Genomic DNA, 22,833 nt, shown 5'->3' with positions numbered 1-22,833 from the left:
TTGCAAAGCCTTCTGTTCCAAATTATCCCCTCCTTCTCCTCACCTCTTCCCCTAGATGGCAGGTAGCCCAATACATGTGAAATATGTTAAATCTAATATATGTAAACATTTATACACTTATCTTGCTGCACAAGAAAAATTGGATCAAGAAGGGAAAAAAAACTGAGAAAGAAAACAAAATGCAAGCAAACAACAACAGAAAGCTATGGTCTACACTCAGTTCCCACGGTTCCAATTATTGAACAATTGGAACTGGTTTGAATCATTTCATTGTTGAAGAGAGCCATATCTATCACATTAATTCTAATTGTTAGTGTGTTATTTTCTTCAGTTAATTTTTTAAGCTCCTTTTGTAATTGGCCAATTGAATTGTTTTGCTCATTGCATTTTTTTTCCATTTCACAAATTTTGTTTTTCAGTGAATTGGTGGTTTTTTTTCATATCTATTTTGTAGGGCATTATATGCTTTTTCCATTCCTTCTTGCACTGATCTCATTTCTTTTGTCCATTTTTCTTTTAACTCTCTTTTAAGATCCTTTATGCAATCTTCCAAGAACTCCTTGTGAAATGAGGACTAGTTCAAATCTCCCTTTAGGGCTTCATCTGGAGTTGCTTTGCTAAAATTTAGCAACCTCAGGATTTAAGAGCTATTCTCTCTCTCTCCTTAAAAGCTGTCTATGGTGACAATTCTTTTTGGTTTATTACTCATTTTTTTTTAAGGCTTGAGGTCTGCTCAATGCAAAGACACAACAGCTGCTTTAATTTGCCCTAGGGCAGTTCACTGATTGATTTCTGATGCTGGGCAATCATAGTTGGGTCTGGAATTCTTCCATGGCTCAGTCATTTACAATTTGCCTTTTGTAACAAATCTGACAAGCTACCTGCTCTCCATCAGGATAGAGTAGCCTAAGAGACTCACAGAAGATTCCCAGGTATGTGGAAGCTGACACACTCTGACTCCCTGCCCCAGTTTCCCTGTACTGCCATCTGGTCTCAGCAGAATGTCCCCCTGCTTGTTTGAAACAGACCTCTTTTAGTTCTTCCAAGGTATCTTCTTCTGGGAATGTGTTACACTCTAAATATTTGTGGGTTCTTTGATTCCAAAACCAGTTTAGAGGCTTAATCTGCTCTTGATTTTAGAGAAGGTCAGAGGAGGTCACAGAAATCATGTCTGCTCTCTGCCACCTTGCTCCACCTCCAGGAGAAGAGTAGAAAAGGCCTCTAGTAGCCAAAGTATGAATGTGGGTACCATCAACACAACAAACTGTTTATAGGAAGAATGATTAGAAGCTGCCACAAATATCTGAGGATTTCAAATTCAGAACAAAGGAACTATTTCAAGGACTCTGGAGAGTATGTGTACTACATATTTCCCCCTAGTTAGATGTTTCTATTCTGTAGTATACCAGGGAAGATAAAGTGTTTCCATCATGAAAAGAAAAAAACAAAAAGAATGAAAACAATCAAGAAAAAAAAATCAAAGGAAATAGAAAACATATCTGGAAAGCCCTCTGAATCTAGAATTATGAAATTTTAGGCAGAAATCTGTATGACTTAGGGTCACAAATATTATTTTCATTCCTGCTGCTGATTAAGGATAACAAACTCAGAATAAAAGATACAGGGAAAAAAGCAGCTAGGAAATAAAGTGGAGAATGGAAAGGACTTTCTGGACCACAACGTATGACAAAGGAATGACATATTATATAACCCTTGAATAGAGTTTATCTAATGAAAACAGAAGAATGTATTTCTCTAGAGGCTGAACTCATTTGATTACCAAGGATTTTAATTTTTTAAAAGAGGAAATGGAAGGTGAAAACTATATATATGAAGATATTAAATCAGAAATCACAGAACAATGAAAATGGAAGAAAAGTATCTGCTGTCTCAGTAGTCCACTAGACACAAGAATAAAGATGGAAGAAACAATTCTTAAAGGCTCAGATTCCATGCATCAATACATTACAGCATTATGAACTTTGTGTTTTGTTTTGTTTTTTTACTACAAAGTTTCTTAACTTACTTAAGTTTCAATTCACCTGTGATTTCACTATCTTCTTATTTTTATTCTTTTTTCCAATTTGGTATTGATTTTGATCTTTGCAGAATTTCTCTATCTCCTCAACTTCTGTACCAATGTTCGTGGATAAACTACAATTATCTTCATAATAGACATTTTAAATAGGAAGCTAGGTGGTGCAGTGAATAGAAAACGGCCTGGAGTCAGGAAGAGAGTCATCATCAGGCCTCAGACACTTATCATAAGTCAGCTTATTCATCTGTAAAACTAGCTGGAGAAGGAAATGGCAAACCACTCCAATATTTTGCCAAGAAAACCACAAATGTGGTCATAAAGAGTCAGAAATAACGGAACAGAATTGTTTGTAAATAAAATAAGCACTAGCAGTAAAGAAACAAAAATGTTCAAATAAAATATTATTTGTATTTGCTTTTTCAGAAAGGATAAAACCAAACTCTACTAACTCCTATTCTTTTTCTCCAAGGAGAATGTGTAAACCATAATGCATTTAATTTTTGTCTTCTAGTTTCATTTATGGTGAGAAAATTAGAATTCAAAAGATTCAAGTCTTCTACTGGTATTGTGTTCAGAACTTCATGTTTAATGATAACTCTAAGCGAATGTGTTTCCAGTCTAGAATCTGGATCTTTTATCCCTTTCCTACTATTGTCACTGAAGAGGAAGAGATGGAGGGTGGCAAAAAACAGTCATTTTGTACTTTTATTAGGAAGTGAGCTACCACAGCTTAAAAAAAAGTAATCACTAAGTGGCTAGCCTACTGGTGATGAGCAGATCTATACTTAGTTTTGTACAGATCCTTGGGAAAGTTATCTGTACTCAAATCTATTTCAGTATGGAAGAATCTATCAAAGATATTATTTTACTGCCATAGCTTTGGATAAGCAAAGATTACCTCCACCACATAATGAGGCATTGAAGTCTGATTACTTAAAAATACTAAGAAATAGAATGAAAGATCATTAATGGTCAGCATGGGTACATTAAGAACAAATTACAAATACTGGCCTGATTTCCTTTATTTTTTTTTTGGACAGTTATACTATTATTTTGAACAGTTATTATACTAGTATATCAAGGAAATGTCATAGATACAGTATATCTGACTTTCAGCAAAGCATATGACAGCCTCTCATGACAATCATGTTGACAAAATGAAGAGATGCTGACTAGAAAGTAGTTAAGCAGGTAGAAAATACACTAGCTGACTTGATCCCAGGTCAGTGGGAATGATACTAGTCAAAATTTCCAAAGAGATGTCCTTATTCTATTAAACATTTTTTTTAAAAAACCAGCGATCCAGATAAAGTTCATTAAAAATAAATCAACTTATCCAATTTATGTAGAAGATGAAAAGGGAAAACTAACCATGATAGAAATCAGATCCCAAAAGGTAATGATTGGTTAAAACAGTGGAAAAACTCTAACAAGGTGAAATTTAATAGGGATAAAGCATAGGCATGTTCTTAGGTTCTTAATGATCAAGTGATCAATGATAAAAAAATTTCTAAACTGAGAGAGAGAGAGAGAGAGAGAGAGAAAGCACTATTATTATCATTGATATTATTATTCCTATTTTATATATGGGGAAACTAAAGTAGACAAAGTATATCTAGAATCACATACAGGCTGAATTTGAATCCAGGTTTTCCTGACTCCAGGTCTAGCTGTTTTTCTACTTTGCCATCAATCTGCAAGAACCACAGGATGGGAAGGATATAATTAAAAAGTAGTTCATTTAGGAAACAAATTTTATTCATTCTTGTGGATGATGGCTCAATGTATTGGCAATGTGATTTGACCAGCAAAGGAACTAAAACAAAGTTAGGTTGCATTAATAAATAATATTTCCAGAGCAAGAGGGGTGATAGTTCCTGTTCAGACTAAATCTAGATTATGTCCAGTTGTGAATTCCACATTTTAAAAAATAGGATACTAAGGAGGTGTAAGATGACCAGAATACTAAAGGTACTAAAAGCAGTAGTTGAAGGAACTTGAGATGTTGAGCCTACAGAAAACAACTAAGAGAATTACCTAATTAGAATTTAGCCTATATCAGATTGCTTGTTGTCTTAGGGAGTGGGGAAGTAAAAGAGGAAGGGAGAAAAAAATTGGAACACAAAGTCTTACAAAAATGAATGTTGAATACTATCTTTGCTGTATTTGGAAAAATAAAGAACTATTGAGGGGGAAAAATAAAGTGAAGATCAGACTATATAATTTCCCTACCCAATAAATTTGAACAAGTCTTTCTTGTTTCTAGGATGAAATATAAACTCTTGAGTTTTAAAACCCTTTACAAGTTGACCCATCTCTCATCTTGATGCTATTCTCTTACCCTGGGAAGCACTGCAATCTCACCTCAACCTCAAAGAATTCCTTCCTTTTTTTTCATGGCACAACAGCTCAAGGTCACTTTCTATACATAACTTTTCCAGATCCTACTCAACTGGTAATGCTCTCTCCCCCTAATTACTCTGGATTTATTCTGAATTACCTTATATGAGAATTCCAGGCAAATCTGATTTGAGGTCAAGAGATGGAATGTCTTGTGCAAGAAACAGTAAGGTAGTCAGTGTCACTGATCATACATAATTGTATAACAATATGTACAAAAAAATTCTTGTATCTAAAGATAGCATTTTTGATACTACAAAAATAACGAGTGAACCTGGCTAGTATCCTAATACTAACTACAAAAATATTTTATGCACACTAAGTTAGGATGCTATTTTGGACACAAATGGCTCTTTTATATCTTAAGAATGCTTTCTTTCAATAATGATAAGGGTTCCCACATGATTGCTGAATTTTGCCTTATAAACAAAAGACAACAGAGAAACTGGAATTTGGTGAATAATTATCTAATTTGTAGATTCTGATCCCTTTTCTTCCTTTTAGACCAAGACATCTAATTTTAAAATTAATGTTAATATTTAAAAATCATGAATAAAGGAGAATTTTGAGGAGTATAGTGGGTTAAAAAAAAAAAAAAGAAAGAAAGCTATAGCAATTGGGTGATAGGAAATTTATGTATTAGCTGTTCAAACTTTTTTATTTCTGCTACTTTTTTCTCTTATTGGCATGAAAGATTGTAAATGAAAACAATAATACTATTTACTGAAGACATTTTAGAAATTAATTAAACTTTATGGTTAAAAGCATAATGCCTTTAACTATATAAAGTCAAATACAACACTAATTCAGCGTGGGATTATGAAGAATAAAGAGGCATAAAAGAGAAGGAAAAAGTTAAGTTACTACCCAATGGGAAAGAAACTATAACTAATAAACAGCAGAAATTAACAATTTTTAAAAATACTAATTTGATAAGCAGCTGCATTGAGAGACTATGGATATAACAAAAAAAACGGAGGAGGAAATCAACATTCTTTCTTTGAAAAGTGGATAGCAGACATGTTGAACTGAACAATAATAAGGGCATGAGGTTAGCAATCACACTGGGTCTGACAGTTGTTTCTGGAAGAGAATTTTTTCAAAAGTGATTTTTTTGCTCCCTAGTTGTCATATACCCCGTAAAATATTTAGATTAAGACAGGAAAAAACTAAGGGTTTCCGAGGAACAATGTTTATCATTGACATGCTTAATTAATTGCATTAATCTAATAAAAGAACTCTCTTAATTTCTAAAGCCTTCCTATATCCTCAATTATAAACAAAATTTTATGGCTAACACATAGGTTATCTTTACACAAAATGTTAAGGAAAAAAAGGTTTTCCAACAAATAGTGTGATGAAAAAGTTCTTGAATTTCAAATATAGAAGACATAGTTTCAAGTCCTGGCTTTGCTACTTCTGACCTGTGTGATCTCAGGAAAATCGGGACTAAATTTTCTCATCTATAAAATGGGAGTCATGAGAAGGGTAGAAGAATGGGGAGTTGGACTAAACAATCTCAAAGATCACATATCTAGACATTCGTTTAGGTCTCTTCCAGTTCTAAATATTATGAATAAAACTCATTGATTTGACTAACAACTCTATGAGGAAGTTATCATTCCCATTTCAATGAAGTTATATGATGTGCCCTGCCCATGATCATAAGGCTAATAAATAGTATTTGGGATTCAAACCTAGATTTCCGTATCCTAAATCTAGCATGCATCTCATTATGCCATAGCATCAGACCTTTAACAAACTTTAAGGTCTTGTTATTTAGCTTGCCATGATATGTTTCTTACAAATATCATACTTGTAAATTCTTCTCTTTTGTACCTGGTCCTGCAGGATCTTGGATTTAGAAAAGAATTCTTCACACAGTGGGCACACAATGTTGTGAGTTAATTTGCTATAGTATAATACTATAATTACCACTACTGATGTGGTAGGCTCAATTATAACTTGCCAATTCTACTCTGCCAATAGATGGATCATCTGTCTCACTTGCTTTAGTTGGGTTTTATAGGTTTCCCTTTACAATAAAGCACCAAAATTTTGTGAATTAGAATAGGGTTGTATCTCCTTTGGCCAAGAGCTAAGAAATAAACTTAATGTGATTTTAAAACAATAGACATTTCCTAAAATAAGTCTTTCACAAAGTAATTTAACATGCCTATTTTCAGACTTTAGGAATATTGAGATTAACAGCTATAATAATGGGTCTAAAATTAAAAATATGACAGGTATAAATGGCAACTGAAGATGTTGATAATACTATGTTAGCATCACAAAATCTGTTGAGAGGAACTTCAGAGATCTATAATCTGTTGGAGTAATTCCTTCTGACAACAACCCAAACAAAATATCATCTATCCTCAGAGATGCCACCAAATTATTATATATTTTGGATTGTTGCAGCTATTCTTTAACTATATATAACCTATAGTTTGTTTTTCCTTAATGATTATAAAAGTTATATTAAAAGTACAAACATAATTTTTGAATAAGTATTGATTTTTCTACTTCTGCTTCATTGATTAATCTAAAGCCTTTAACTGTGTAGACCAAAACAAAATGTGGCAAGTTCTTAAAAGAAATACAAGTACCAGATCATCTTACTTGTCTCTTAAGGAATCTGTATGCAATGGCCAAGAAGCAACAATCAGAACAGAACATGGAAGAACAAACTGGATTTATATTGGAAAAGGAGTACAATGCTGTATATTGTCATCTTATTTAACTTATATGCAGAATATACATCATGCAAAATGACAGGTTGGAAGAATCAAATGCCAGAATTAAGATTACTCAGAGAAAATATAAATAATCTCAGATATGCAAACACCACCGCTCTAACGGCAGAAAGTAAATTAAGAAGCTCCTTGATGAGGGTAAAAAAGTGTGCAAGGGCTAGCTTGAATTTAAAACAATAACAACAATAATTAAGATCATGGCAACTGGTCCCATTACTTTTTGAGAAACAGAAGGAAAAGAAATGGAAACACTCACATTTTGTATTCTTGGGCTCAAATACTATTGCAGATAATGACTACAGTTATGGAATTAAAGGATACTTGCTCCTTGGAAGAAAAAGACGTGGCAAATCTGGCCAACATACTAAAAAGTAGAGACAGCATTTTGCCAACAAAGGTTTGCACAATCAAAGTTATGGTTTTTCCATTAGTAATGTATGGCTGTAAGAGTTGGATTATAAGGAAAGTTGAGAACTGCAGAACTATAAATTTTGAATTGTGGTACTAGAGAAAATGTCTGTGCTAAGGACTACTAAGAATAAAGAAAAGGAATAAATAAATATATATATATATATACATATACACACACACACACATTTATACATGTGTGTCCTGTACATATTTATACATGTATGTATATATATTTACATACACCCATATATGTAATGTATGTAAAGGACTTTGAAAGCTTCAATATGTTGTAGAAATGCTATTATTATTAATATAAATATGCCAGTAATGATGATGATGACAATTCCCTCAAACAAAAGTACTGTTTTTCAGATGTTACAGTGTTTATTACCAAGAATACTTAAGAAAACTTGCATAGGGAAAAAAAGAAGCTATTTCAAGTAAAATCATCCAAAGTAGACCATTCCAAATGCTCCATAGTTAGAAATAAAGAACAAAAAAAAAAAAAAAAAAAAAAAAAAAAAAATATATATATATATATATATATATATATATATATATATATATATATATATATATATATGTATGTATGTATGTATATGTAGTTAATGGAAATGAGAGGAATCTAAGGACAGCACAATGTGTCTCTTGCCCTAAGAAAGTGGTTCTTAATTCGCTGGGGATTAAAATTTATAATAAAATCTGATTTCATATTTAACCTCTATAAACCTTGTTCTATAAAATAGTGCTGATAAATACTACCTACCTCATAGGATTTGAAGTTCAACTGATTCTCAGGTACCTTGCTACGGCAAACCTTAAACTACTACTTGCTGTTTTGTTTTGTTTTGTTTTTAAAGCAATGAATAGATATAGCTAATTACCAAGTGCTTAGCACTGAGAAATATAAAATTAGTTTTTGAAGAGTTTCATGAAAGATGAGAGAAATGACCCAAATCTTGAAAAAGGTGTAGGATTTGTCCATAGAGTGGAAAGGAAGTAGGGTGTTTTAGACAAAGGAAAAGACAAAAAAATGAGCTCTTTAATGGCAGGAACATTTGCTTGTTTTTGTATTTCCTTGCATACAATAAGCATTTAATGAATGCTTACTGAAATTAACTAAGGAAAAAAAAAAAAGCAAAGAGCAGAGCAATTGGCATGACAAGAATGGAAAATTAATGTGAGGAAATAATGATCTTAGCTGAACTTTGTATCTTCCTCACCACTGTACTAAAGAAATAAGTGCTTAATATTTCTAAAATCTGAATTCTCTCTGGCACTTAAACAGGTGAAGGATATTAAACTACAGATCATAAACGAGACTCCTGTGTGATGGCACCTTCATGAATCTGGATCATTCCTGAAATCCTTACTTAAGCAGCTACTTATTATGGCTTGTCACTCATTTGTATGATGCTCATTCATTACATATTATCTAAGAAAAAGATACAGTTCAGACTTACCATCTTTGTTTAGTCGCTGCTTTCTTTGCCTGTAGAGGAGAAGTTTGTTGTGGACATATGGCAAAAGAAACTTGACACACCAACTCTCCACACCAAGTTTATTTTCAACCAAGACTATTGGACTCCGGTTGTACCGAGCTTCAGGACAGGGAATTAGTCCTATTTCATCTCTTAACACGAAAAATAGAGAGTTAATGATAAGCTATAGTTTTATATAGAAACACTTTCCTCACTCAAAAATAGCTTATTAATAATATAAAAGCTTAATATGTTATATATGTGATATAATAGCAATATATCAATAATTTTTAAAAGTTTATTTTATAAATACAGAGTGCAGAAAAGATTGTATATAAAACTGATTCTTATGTACCTAAATAATGAGGAAACTAAGTTCTTCCTGTTTTTCCCTTATTGCTCCCTTTGTATATTCTTTATTTCCCTTTCTTTTCATTTCCTTTTAAAACCATTAAATGGAACAAAGCCCCACCAGATCCTGTATTAGTTTCTGAAATCTCTTTATGATACCCAAAGATAGTAAGATTCCAAATTGGAGATAGCACTTTATTATTATTTAGTCCTGTCTGATTACTCAAATGTATTTTACTTTCCTAGACTTCTCATCTTTTCTGTTTGTACTTCAACTTGTCTTCACATCAAGAATGCTTGAAAGTCTTCAATCCTAACTAAAGACCTATTCCCTTCTTCCTCAAATTTTTTTTTAACTGTGCCATAAGAAATAATGAGCAGGAAGCTCTAAGAAAAATCTGAAAAAGACTTCCATGAGCACTCAGGCAAAGTGAAATGTACTAAGTACAAAGTAACAGCAATACTGTAAGATAATCAGCTGTGAATGACTTTGCTATTCTCAGCAGAACAATGATACAACTCTGAAGGATGTATGAAAAATGTTATCCATACCCAGAGAAAGAACTGATTATGTCTGAATACAGATCAAAGCATACTTATTTTTAATTCTTATTTTTTTAACTTTTGCCAGGCAATTGGGATTAAGTGACTTGCCTAGGGTCACACAGCTAGTAAATGTTAAGTGTCTAAAGTTGGATTTGAACTCAGGTCTTTCTGATTCCAGAACCATTGCTCTATTCACTGTGTCTTCCAGCTGTCTCAGCATACTTATTTTTACTTTATTTGGAGGGAGGGAAGGGAGATGGAGGGGAAGTTTGAGAAGAGCAAGAGTCTGTTTTCTTTCACATTATGACTTCTATGGAAATGTTCTGCATAACTTCACTTGTACCCTCTCAATGGGGGGTGGGGTGGTGGAGAGAATCAAACTCAAAAGTTTTAAAAACAAATGTTAAAAAATTGTTTTACATGAAACTGGGGAAAAATAAAATACTAAATAATGGGGGAGAAGGATAATGCTAGTTTTTCTGGGAAAGTTATTCTTTATCTTATTCTTTGTAACATTTTTTTCTCTTTTAAAATATATACATTAGGATATTGTATGGTCCAAATTGTAGTTCCTCAATACTAAATGTTACTCTTTTGTTGGGTCCTTTATGTATTTTTTTCTTTGACTTAAAAACTCTGGATTTTAGCCATACATTCCTAAATATTTTCAATTGGGGGTTTCTTTCTTTCTTTCTTTTTTTTTTTTTTTTTTTTTTGCTGTGGCAATTGGGGATGACTTGCTCAGGGTCACACAGCTAAGAAGTGGTAAGCGTCTGAGCTCACATTTGAATTCAGGTCCTTCCGAATTCAGGGCTGGTGCTCTAACCACTGTACCACCTAGCTGCTCCATGAAGTTTCTTTCAAAGAAACTGGTAGATTTTAGTCATGTCCAATTCTTTGTGACCCCATTTAGGGCTTTATTGGCAAAAATACTGGAGTGGTTTACCATTTCTTTCTCTAGCTCAGCTGGCTTGCCCTGGGTCACACAGAACTATAGTGTCTAAAGCCAGATTTGAACTCAGGAAGATGTCTTCCTAATTCCAGGCTCAGCACTCCAGGCCCAATTGAGCACCTGGCTGCCCAAACTGAAATAAAGCAGATCAAAACTCCCATGTCCACCAGAGTAAGACTGAGATGGTGACACAGTCTTAAAGAAATAAAAATAGACTTTAAAAACCAATTTCAATTAAAATACTTCTACTTTCCAGTACAATGAATAAATACACAAAGTATCTTCTAACAGACTGAGTCATAGGATGTTACTTGAGGCATATAGAGCTTATTTGAGGCATATAGAGCTTAACTAACTTGCCTAGAGTCAAAAAATTAACAAGAAATTCTAAGTTCAGCCCTCTCTACAATAACATTAATCTACCTCTTCTAGCCTAATTACTATCTACAGCAATGCCTAACTTTTTTTTTCCTTTTTTTTTTCTGAGGCAGGGGTTAAGTGACTTGCCCAGGGTCACACAGCTAGGAAGTGTTAAGTGTCTGAGACCAAATTTGAACTCAGGTCCTCCTGAATTCAAGGCTGGTGCTCTATCCACTGTGCACCTAACTGCCCCAATGCCTAACATTTTTTATGCAGAGTTTTAGTGTTTTTAAAGCATTTCATTTAAATTCCATATCCAAAACATATTAGCTCTGGGATCTAGTTTCCTCAATTGTAAAAGGAAATAATGATATATAGAATACTAATACGGTTTTTATAAGGCTCAAATGAAAACTGATTTGCAAACTATTATTATGTGATCTGACCCTCCTAGAAATCTTCAAAGGATTCTTGTGTTCTCATGTTATGAGATCGGAGATTTAGAGCTATTTAGACTTTAAAAGGCCATCACCTTACCATATATGTGGAGGAAGAAAATGAAGTTCAGAAACATCAAGTGATATGTCCAGAACCACAAAGCAATTTGCTGGGAGGGCTGGATCTACACATTGGCCTCTAAGACAATGATCTTTTCTCTACAGTTAATAATATTGTGTAGTTTAAAAGGATATTCCATAAAAGTACATTTATTGTAAGTGTTTGGCAATTTTAATCATGTGATCTTAGAAATGCAAAGGACCTAAGAGATTAGATAATCCAATTATTTTGTTTTTCTAGATGAGAAAACAGGAAAGGGAAGTAACTTGTTATGATCAACAAATAAGCTTACTTTTGAATTAAAGTCTTCTGACTCCAATTCACAGTACTCACTCTCTTAGCTAACAATGAAATGACATGAATAAGGATTCTCTTCTTCCTAGATATAATCCTTTAATAGGCACAGAGATATATATACCCTTTTTGTTACCCATAAAGAAAACTGAAAAAATTTCTGCTAATGCACAATGATGATGATCAGCTACATAAAAGATAAAGCAAGTGGCACAAGTGGCAGATGACCTTTCCAGTCTGAAGCAGCTATACATTTATCCTACGTAGCTTCAGGAGACACTCTTGACTTATGTTTTTTATATTATAGCTCTTTTAAGAAATGTGCTATTATATGAGTTCCTTGAGTACTAAGAAATGTAATTCACAAAGGCATTCTTGGAGGTACCCCATACCTAAAATGTAATGCCCTAATGAAGAGAAACAGGATATAGAATTATTACTGCATTCAGGTCATTGTGTAAACCTACTCTAATAATTTTTCCTAATTAGGGATTTCCTTAATTCTTACCCAGTATAATAAAATTATGTTTAAAAGAATAATTCCTGTATTGGTGACTTAAATTAAAGACATTCAGAATAGACGGACTACCTGAAATCTGTTTTCCTTTGTATGTCACTGTATTTTCTCACACATATCATAAATTTAAATCTCTTATTCTATCTGTAATAAATTAAAGAAATAATTTTAAGTTTACTTTCCCAGTCCATATTCTATTATAATTTGCTCAGACTATTAAAACAGCTATCTAATTGGTTTCTGAGTTTCTAATACCATCCTTTGCATTCGTTATCCATACTTCCTACAAACAACCTTTTATATGACTCTCCCACTTAATTTTCAGTAGCTTCTCATTAACTAAAGGACAAAAAAAAATTCAAACTACTCAGTCTAACTCTAATGAATTAGCCTCAATTTTAACTTTAATCATATTTTGCATTATTTCCTCATAAAAATTTTACGTTCAATGAAAGCTAGTCTATTCACTGTCCCGTAAAGATTTCTCAATCAACAAGTATTTATTAAACAATTACTATATGCCAGATATTATACTAAGCATGGGGGGAATACAGACAAAAATCTAATAGTCCCTATACTCACAAAGCTTACATTCTAACGAGGGAGACATAATGCAAATAACTAGATACATATAAACTAATAAGTGATAATATATATGAGACTTAATGGCAAAGGGGAAGGTTCTGCAAGAGATGATTTTGAGCCAAGTCCGGAAAGAAGCCAGGAAAACTCAGAGGTAGAGGATATGAGAGAACATTCCAGTCATGGGAGACAGTCAGTAGAAAGGCACAGAGATAGAATATGGATTGTTATGAGCAAGAACAACAAAAAGGCTTATGGATAATAGAATATATGGAGAGTAGTGATGTATAAAAAATTAGAATTAATTGTGTAAAATTCTGAAGCATTTTCATTGCCAAATAAAAGAATTTATATTGGATCCTAAAGAAAATAGTAAACTATTAGAATTTAATTAGTAGGAGAATGACATAGTCAGATTTGTGTTTTAGGAATATCAATTTGATAGCTGTCTGAATGATGGGGAAGAAGAGGGAGGAGCTAGACTTGAGGCATGGAAATCATTGCAATAGCCTAGACAAGAGCTGATGAAAGCCTGAATGACATGGTAGCTATGAGAATAGAAAAGGTGACAGAGATATGGTAGAGCTATAATCAACAAGACTTAAGAATTTAGCAGTGAGGAAAAGAGAAAAGTAGAGGCAGTGAACCTAGTAAGTTAGCATTTATTAAGTATTTACTTAGGGTCAGGTATAATTTGAACCTAAGGGTCCACTAAGAAGAACAAAACAGAAAATAGTATTGAAGGGTCTTCAAGGCACAAAACAAAAAGGAACCAAAAGGAATTCCTCTAAATTTCCTTTCACAATTAGAAAACAACTGCTGAACCAACTGGGATAATATAATTTCAAAGAATCCTGAATGATATGAATTGATGTAGAGTGAGCTGAACCAGAACAATTTCTATAAGAACACAAGGCCATCATATAAATAAAGAACTCTGAAAGATTTCATAACTTTTATCAATTCAATGACTATCCATATCTCCAGAAAACCTATGATGAAGCACTTTATCCCCTAAAAGAGATGATGGACACAAAATGTAGAAAGACAAGCATTTTGGGGCATGGCCACTATATGAATGGGTTTTTCATAATTATGTTTATTAAGTTTTTTTCCCCTCTCCTTTTCTCTTGGTTTTCAATTGGGGCACAAGGGAGGTTAGCAATAGTGATGGGGAAGGAGGGAAAGAGAGAGAAAGTGATCACTATTCACCACTGAAACATTTTAAAAATGCATGAAACATTTTAAAAAGTTCCAAAAGAAAATAGACTAGATGATGATGTTGGAAAAAATGTTAAATATCTGTGTATGCACATATACACATCTATAAGTAAACAGCATGAAAATGAAAGTTGTTCTCTCCTGTTTTTGTGTTCTGCTGCATTTAGAGAAATGCTCTTTTTGGTATTTTAAGTTTAGGATAAAAAAATAAAAAGACTAGAGAAAAGTAGGAAGGAGCCAAGTTGTGAGGTGCTTTTAATGTCAAACTGTCAAGAAGATTTTAATTTAACTATAATTTATTAAGAATAGGGTGACATAGTTATATCTGCACTTTATGAAATCACTTAAACAACCAGAGGGCTACTCCAGTAGTACAGACATGATGTAATGAAGGCTTATAACAAATAAGAACCAAAGTGATCTTCCTAAAGTATAGGTCTCACCCCGTCAACCCCTCCCCACTTCAATAAACTTTCTACTTCTTTCACAATCAAAATATAAGATCCTTTGTTTGGCTTTTAAATCTGTGACCCACTCCTACCTCTCCAATCTTCTTATATTTCACTGTGACACTGGCCTCCTTGTTCTTCATCACACAAGACACTCCATCTCCTGCTACAGGAGATGGCTGTTCTGTGCATCTGGAATTCATTCCCTCATCTCTTCCTTCTGGCTTCCCTGACCTTCCAGAAGTGCCAGCTAAAATGTCTTCTCTTTCAAGAAGCTTCTTAGGGTCTTCCTTAATGCTAGTGCCTTTTCTTTGTCATTATTTCCAGTATAACCTGTATATACCTTGCTTATACATAGCTATGAATGTTTTCTTTCCCTTGTGAGTTCTTTGAGGGCACAAACTATTTTGGTCTTGCAAAGTATACCCAATGCTTAACAAAGTAGTACAGAGTGCTTAATAAATAAATTGTTTGCTAATTTCATTGTTTTGGTCATTTTTTGAAGAGGATCTGGTGATTTTACTTAAGTAAAGAAAGAAGGACTTATATAAGATATGTTGTGGTAGAAATAAGAAGACTTGGTAAACAGATTGTGCAGTTAAGAGCAAGTAAGAAATTAAACAAATATGGTTGACTGAGAGGATAGTGGTATCTCAATAGTGAGTGAGAGAAATTCAACAACAGGAAAGGTTTTTTTGTGAGAAAGTTATATTTTGGGTATGCTGAGATAAAATAATTTTTGATCTGGAAGATTCTTAGCAATTATCCATATCCATCTTTAGGGATTTGGAGATTTTGGCCAAAAATAAAAGATAAAAGAGATTTGCCCAAGGTCATAAATGATAACAAATTTGTATGGCATTCTAAAAGTTACATTGCCTCACTTGATAATTATATTATATAATTAATTATATTTATTATATTATCTATGTAAGGTACTATTGGACCTACTTTATATGAGAAAAAACTGAGTTCAACTGATTCCTTCCACATGTTGGGGGAGGAATTAGGAACAGGGAAAATCTATGTAAATTATTTTGGCCCTCCCTTAGTACCAGCGAAGTCTAAATTATCATGATAGTAAGAAATAAAATATTGACATTATACAGTATTCTACACATTAATGCATTTCTGAATTTCTAAACTTTTTTCTGTGTCATCTGCAACTTCCACAGAACTAACACAATTACTAGGTTTTGGTTTTTTTCATTTGGCAAGGGTCACACAGTAGTCACCTCATGTCCTACTGACTCCAGGAGCAGGGCTCTATGTACCTTACCACTCAGCTGACCCTCCTCCCATTTAATTTCTTCTATCAACTTGCAATATGTTGAAACTGCAATAGAGAAAGTAGCAATGTAGATGAGATAATTCTACACGATTTGTCAAAGGACATGCTATAAGTTGTTATAACCTAGGTCTTCTTGCCTTCACATTCTGTATCCTCCACCCATTATACTAAGAGCACTGGGGACAGTCTAGACAGCAATAAGATCTCAACTTCTAGTCCAATGCACTTTCTAAGAGATGCTTTATTTCTATATTTATATATATTTCCCACTTACATGCCTTCTGTACCCTGAGATCAAGCTGAACTAATTGCTTCCACGAAGCTTGCCTTTTGACTGTCTCAGAGTACTTTTTGTTTATGCCATTTGTCTAACATCCTATATGACATCTGTTGTTAGTGTGCTTTTTTAATATCACTAGATAGATTTTAGAGGCATCTAGGTGGCTCAAAGGATAGAATGCTGGGCTTGGAAATGTCAGGATGATCTGAGTTCAAATCCTGTTGCAGACATTTCCGGGTTGTGTGATCCTAGAAGGAAATGACAAATCACTATGGTATCTTTCCCAAAAAAACCACAATGGACAACATTGGTGCTATATGTTCCATGGGGACACAAAGAATCAAATGTGACTAAATAACAGATTATAAATTTCCTGAGGGGAAGGCTCATAATTTATATTTTTTGTATACTTCATTATGGCTAAGCAAACTGTCCTGAACATAAATGACTCAATGAAGTTTATTTATTTTATTTATTTATTTTTATTATATAGCTTTTTATTGACAAAACATATGCAAAGGTAATTTTTCAACACTGACCCTTGCAAAAACTTCTGTTCCAACTTTTCCCCTCCTTTCCTCCACCCCTTCCCCTACTCCCATACATGTTAAATATGTTAAATACAATACATGTATACATATTTTTACAGTTAGAAGTTGATTTTTTTAAAAGGTTAAATCTCTTGATATAAGAATAATTGTGATCCAATTTTGTTTAGAGCTGTCTCCTGTTTACTCAACAGTAACTGACAATGTGATTCAGCAGGTTAAGTTTTGAGCTGACTTTCAATAAAGTCTTTATGACTAAGTCTACTATCTTGACTAAACATGGACAATTTAACAAGCAATTTGTTTATAAACATAAGAATGTTTATAAACATAAGCAGCACACTTAATGAAAGAGTAGAATTTCATTAATAAAAAATGGCCTTCTTTCTAAGTTTAGGAAAATTACAAAAGCAAAAGATAAAGGATGAAAAATTTCTTGTGGTAAAAATCAGACATAGCTTTCAAGGAAAGCATTCATCTTTTATTTGTAAATCTAAAAGAATTTATTTGAAATAACAGAACCTAAAAGTTCTGTTTGAATTACTGAAAAGCCCAAATGTACAGAAAAAGTTTAGTGCTAGAAATGGTATAAATGACAATTTAATACTCATTATTACAGAACATTAGTTAAAAAAATCAAGTCACAATAGACTTAAATTATATTATTACTCAAGAATGAAACAATTTAGTATTTATTTTAAAAGTCTTCTTTATGCTACTTCTAAATTATCACTAAGTTTGAACTAGAAGGGTTTAAATAAGTTTTACATTAATAACTTTTCTAAGGGGGATGAATTGAGTGACTTGTGGCTGTTTTAACAAATTCAGACTTGCTCTACCAAGTAACATCATCTCAGTCCATCTCAAACTCTGAAACCTGAAAAGGTAATTGGATGACTGATTTGCTTTTACCTCGTTATTTCTTCTAAGAAACTGTCATTTAATATATTTAAAAAATGTGCCCTTCTCTTATTCAGTTATTTCTGAGAATTTACATGTCTAATGAAGCTCCCAATTTTAGGACTCAGTAATTGCTATGGTTATTCCTAGACACTGGTCTGACTAATTTTGAAGAATCAAAAGACAGCTGGAATGCTGGGGAAAGAGAAAAAGAAAATACTTTGTCTGGATCTCTTCTGTCCCTGCTCTTTAGCTTTTATTAAATTTACTTGTATAAATATTCTAACCCCTAAAATAACAGGTTCAGTAAGTATTTGAGATTAATAGTACCTATATGTATCCATCCCCTTGAAAACTTTTCTTTATGGAGCAGCCAAACCATTCTTACATGTTTTACAATTCTCTTTTGACCAGAGTAAAATGACACAGAAAGGTAAAAATTCAGAACTTTCATTAAATAGTAGGGACAGCACAGCATATGAACAGAACAAGTCTCCCAGCCAAGAACGTGTATTCAGGGGAAACTAAATGGTTGAGAGATCCAGCAGACTAGACAACTTCTTAGTGCCCAAAAACTCTCAGGGCTTCAGGGCAGATGCAGATCTGTGATTGGTAGGGGGAGTTCCTCTAGTCTAAAACAACCAGATGTAGTAGGAAAAACAAATGGTCTTGAAATCAGAAAGTCTGAGTCTGAGAGACCCAGTAGTTGTTGGCCATGGGCTAGTTGGTCACTTGAACTCTCTAAGCCTCAGTTTCTTTATCTGTAAAATGAAATTTAAGAAGGCAGTGATATACACTGGATGGAGCAACGGCTCTGACTTGGCAAATCAGGATTCAAATGGCATCTCTAAGTTTATTCCACCTATATGTCCTTGAGCAAGTCCCTTCACTTCTGATTTTAGTTTCCCCACTTGTCAAAGGGAGTTGGACTGGATGACCTCAGAAGTCCCTGGCAGTTCTAGATTCACCCTCTCCAGGCCTGACCTCACAGTCTGGAGGAAAGCCCTAAGACCAAAAAAAAGTAATTTGTTTGGGTTTGAGGGTGGGGAGGGGAGGGGAAAAGGGTGAGATGGTGGAGAAGAACAAAAAAAGAAAACCCTTTCACATTAAAAAAAAAAAAAAAAAAAACCAGAAAACAAACAAACAAACAAACAAAAAAAACCCTCTCTTTGCAAAAGCAAAATTAAAAGATCGAATTAACCTCCTGGACCTTAACATAGGAGGAAAAGGGGAAAGGGAAGGAGGGAAGAAAAAAAAGGAAACGAAGGAAGAACTGAAGGAAGAAGAGGAAGAGTTAGAAGAAACGGAAGAGAAAGAAGGGGGGGAAGAAAGAAAAGGAAGAGAAGGAAGATGAGAACACAGAAGTACGAAAGAGGGAAGGAGGAGGGGAAAAAAAAGAAGGAAGAAGCGGGCGGATGGAGTCCCCCGTACTCGGGGTAGGTAACGGTGGCCGGCGCAGAGAGGACCAAGCCTATCCTTCGGGTGATGAGAGAGGAGAGCGACCATCATCCCTCAGTCCGTCCACTCCCTCCCCAGAATTGGGGCTCGTACCCATATTCGAGACTGTCCCCGGCCCCTCCGGCCCCCGCCGGCTCTGGACTCACATGTGCGGATTCCTCTTGAAGGCGTTGTTGATGTCCTTCACCACCCGCTGCACCAGCACTGCCACCTCCTCTGTTGACTCTGCCATTTTTTTTTTAATTAAAAAATATTGGGAGGAGGGGAGAGGAGTAGTACCGCAGTAGCGGCCGAAAGTAAGTCGGAAGGCTGACTCCGTTAGAGCTAGATATTCCCTGGAGGAAGAAAGGTTGTGTCCGTGTGTGTGTACTATATGCGTATGTCTACGTGTGTATGCGCGCGCGCCAGCGACTTTCTCCGCCGAGGCTCGGAGGAAGAGTAGAAGCTCTTCCGGGTCAGCCCACGGTAATTGGGATGGAAGGCATTGGAGCATTGAAAATTGCGGGGTTCAGGCTTTCTCTTCTCCCTCCCCCGTCCCCTTCACGTGCGGTTCTGCGCATTAGGCCAACCCGACGCCGGGGCGTCCCCGGGGCGAGGCTCCGGTTAAAGGGCTAGGAGACGAGGAACACTTCCTGTGCTTGCGCTCCCCTTAAGGGCGAGGATGAGAACGAGTCTAATGCTATCCTTGCTGTGCAAGCCCTTCCTCCTGGTGCCCAGTTCCATGCCTCCCGCTTCCTTCTTTGCCTTTTTTTACTTCTTCCCTTCTTCCTTCCAACCTGGCGTTTTTCTTTTTTCCTTCCTGGTCTCTATATTGGCATTTTCCTGTCTTCCTGCTCCCAGCCGAGCCGAGTTGTAAATGCGCTTGTATTTTCTTTTGTTTGGTTTGCCAAATACTTTTACTGACGTCATCTCCCCCCCCTTTTTTTTAAACTAAAGGCCTGTAATTTTGCAGACTCGTCGCTACGGAACTTTTAGTTCCCTAGGTTCTCCTATGGCTTACGATGTGTAGAATGTAAACTCTTAGAAGGCAGAGATTTTTTTAAGTTTCTAGTGCCAGATACAATCGAATAAATAAAACCGAACCACATTAGGAAAGACCTGAATTCAAATCCGACCTCAGACTCTATTATTGCCCTGGTCAAATCACTTTACATCTATTTGACTCCGTTTTCTATAAAATGGGGGTAATAATAGCATCTATTTCTCCTTCCTAGATTTAGGATAAAATTTTGTGCAAATCTCATAATGTTATAAAAAACAGCTTTTACATTAGGGTTTTAAGAATTTTTTTTTTTTTAATTGACTGCTTGAGGGCTTGTTTAATTTAATCCTCTGGGGTATTTGAGATTCAGGAAATCTAGATACTTTTTGCCCTCACTTGTGGCTTCACCAATATGTAATTCAGTCATCTTGGCACATAGAAGTGTTGTCTTTACTCCTAGAATACTATCCTTTTATGTGCAAAGATAAGGGGAGGGGAGGAGTTTAAAGGCAATTGCAAGGACTTTTGAAGAGTTAGTCCATAAGATATTGAAAATATTTTCCTCCTTTTCCTCACTTGGGGAATCAGGGCTCTGGTTGAGGTTTGTTTTGGGGGTTTTTTTTTGCCTGCGGTTGGTGACTTCATTTTGTGTCTTCACTGTACCTTTTGGCTATCTTTTTTGAGAGGCTGACAATAACTGCTTTCATATTACTGAGATGAATGTTTAGAATCAGATGATGCCCAATTAAGGAGACATTGATTTCCCAGTCCTTAGCAGAGTGCCTGACACAGAATAGGTGCTTAATAAGTGCTTATTGATTAATATTGGTCGATTTCCCTGATTTTGGAAATCCAATTCTAGAAACGTTTTTCTGCACAATAGAAATATCCCTGAAGTACTAGTATAAAGTGAATTTTTGTGAGCAGATTCATATTCCAAATGCATAATGCAAATCATATATTATAAGTGAGTTTTCTCACTTCTAGAATGAATGGGAGGAAGCCATTATATCTGTAATCTGATATAGGCAAATAATCACTTAAATTTTATAATTCTAACGTTCTAAACTGAGACCAATCAAGTCTAAAAAACATTTAAGTGCCTGCTATGTTCCAGGACATTGTGCTAAGTGCTGGGAGAAAAAAAGCTACCAAAAAATTAAGAACGAAAGATAAGAAAAAACAGCCCATTCCCTTAAAAAGACTGCTGGTAATTTGACAAGAATCGTATATGTGATAATTGAGGTATGGATTGAGGCTTTTTTATTGTCTTTTCCTTATTGTAAAAACTAAGGAAATTAGAAAAAGATTTCCAAAGGAGGTAGGTAGCACATGAACTACAGTAGGGATTCTAGGAAGCTGTTGAAGAGAAGGTATACCCCAGGGTTGGAGGGGGACAGTGTAGGCAAATGTACAAAATTGAATTACAAGTTAAGATAATAATAAAGAAGAATAGCCTACTCCAGATGTAGGGTGCCTTAAAAAAATGCAATGTGTAGATTTTCATATCCAAGTTTGTTTTCAATCAGGCATATTATCAATATTTTCATCCTGCTGTCTGATGAAGTATGTATTGCCAATAATAATAATAATAATAATGATACTGAATGTAGTTATAGATAGTGGCTTCCAGACCCAATCCTGCCATTTAATATCTGTGTGGTTTGAAGCAAATAACTTACTTTCTTTGAGCCTCAGTTTCCTTATCTGTAATAAGAGAGGATGGTAGTGAAGGTCTTGTCCAATCCTAAATCTGTGAACCTATATGTGAATCCTCCTTTTAGCAGGTTAGTCAGTAAGTGAACATTTTTAAATGCCTTCTTTCTGCTGTGCACTGGGGAAACAAAGGCAAAAAACAAAAACAACAACAATAAAGAAACGTCCTCCAGCCCTTCCTTTCAAAATGCTCATAGTGTAGTGAGGAAGACAACATAGAATAAACTCTTTATAAATAAGATATAGTCAGATAAATTGGCAATAATCTCAGAGAGAGAGTACTAAGACTAAGAAAAACTGTGAAAGGTTTCTCGAGAAAGATGAGACTTCAAATAAGACTTGAAGGAAGCTAAGAGCTAGAAATGATAAAGGAGAGAGTTCTAAATCAATGCACAATCAGGAAACAGTGTCTTTTGTGAGGAACATCCAGGAGACCAATGGTGTCGAGTATGTGGGGGAAGTAAGGTGTAAGAAGACTGGGAGCCAGGTTATAAAGAGCTTTAAAACGGAAAAGATAATTTTGTTTGATCCTGGAGGTAGTCACTGGATTTTTTGAATAAAAGGATAATATGATCAAAGACCTATACTTTCAAAAGATCAGTTTGACAGATAAATGGAAAATAGACTGGAATAGGGAAAGACAAAACAGAAAGACTGACCCCATTCTATTACAATTATTTAAACTTTCCTTTTCGTCTTTTTCTGTGATTGATTGCTATCTTTGATTTGATGCTCATCAAAT

At 34.6% G+C, this 22,833-nt stretch overlaps 1 protein-coding gene across 1 annotated transcript in view; it reads right to left on the bottom strand.

The window, feature by feature from the left end:
• PTAR1 (protein prenyltransferase alpha subunit repeat containing 1) overlaps positions 1-20,257 on the bottom strand; it is a 42,132-nt gene extending 21,875 nt beyond the window's left edge. The window contains exons 1-2 of the mRNA XM_074280719.1: positions 19,540-20,257; positions 9,069-9,238 (exon numbers count right to left, since the gene is read on the bottom strand). Of these exons, the coding sequence (XP_074136820.1) occupies positions 9,069-9,238; positions 19,540-19,886 (517 nt within the window). The 5' untranslated portion in view covers positions 19,887-20,257. The remainder of the gene's footprint in view (positions 1-9,068; positions 9,239-19,539) is intronic.
• Between the last annotated feature and the right edge of the window lie 2,576 nt (positions 20,258-22,833).

Source organism: Sminthopsis crassicaudata, chromosome 1 (genome assembly GCF_048593235.1).
Source record: "Sminthopsis crassicaudata isolate SCR6 chromosome 1, ASM4859323v1, whole genome shotgun sequence".
Lineage (NCBI taxonomy): Eukaryota > Metazoa > Chordata > Mammalia > Dasyuromorphia > Dasyuridae > Sminthopsis > Sminthopsis crassicaudata.
The sequence above is the reverse complement of the archived record's forward strand: the minus strand, read 5'-3'. Positions and strand labels throughout refer to the sequence as shown.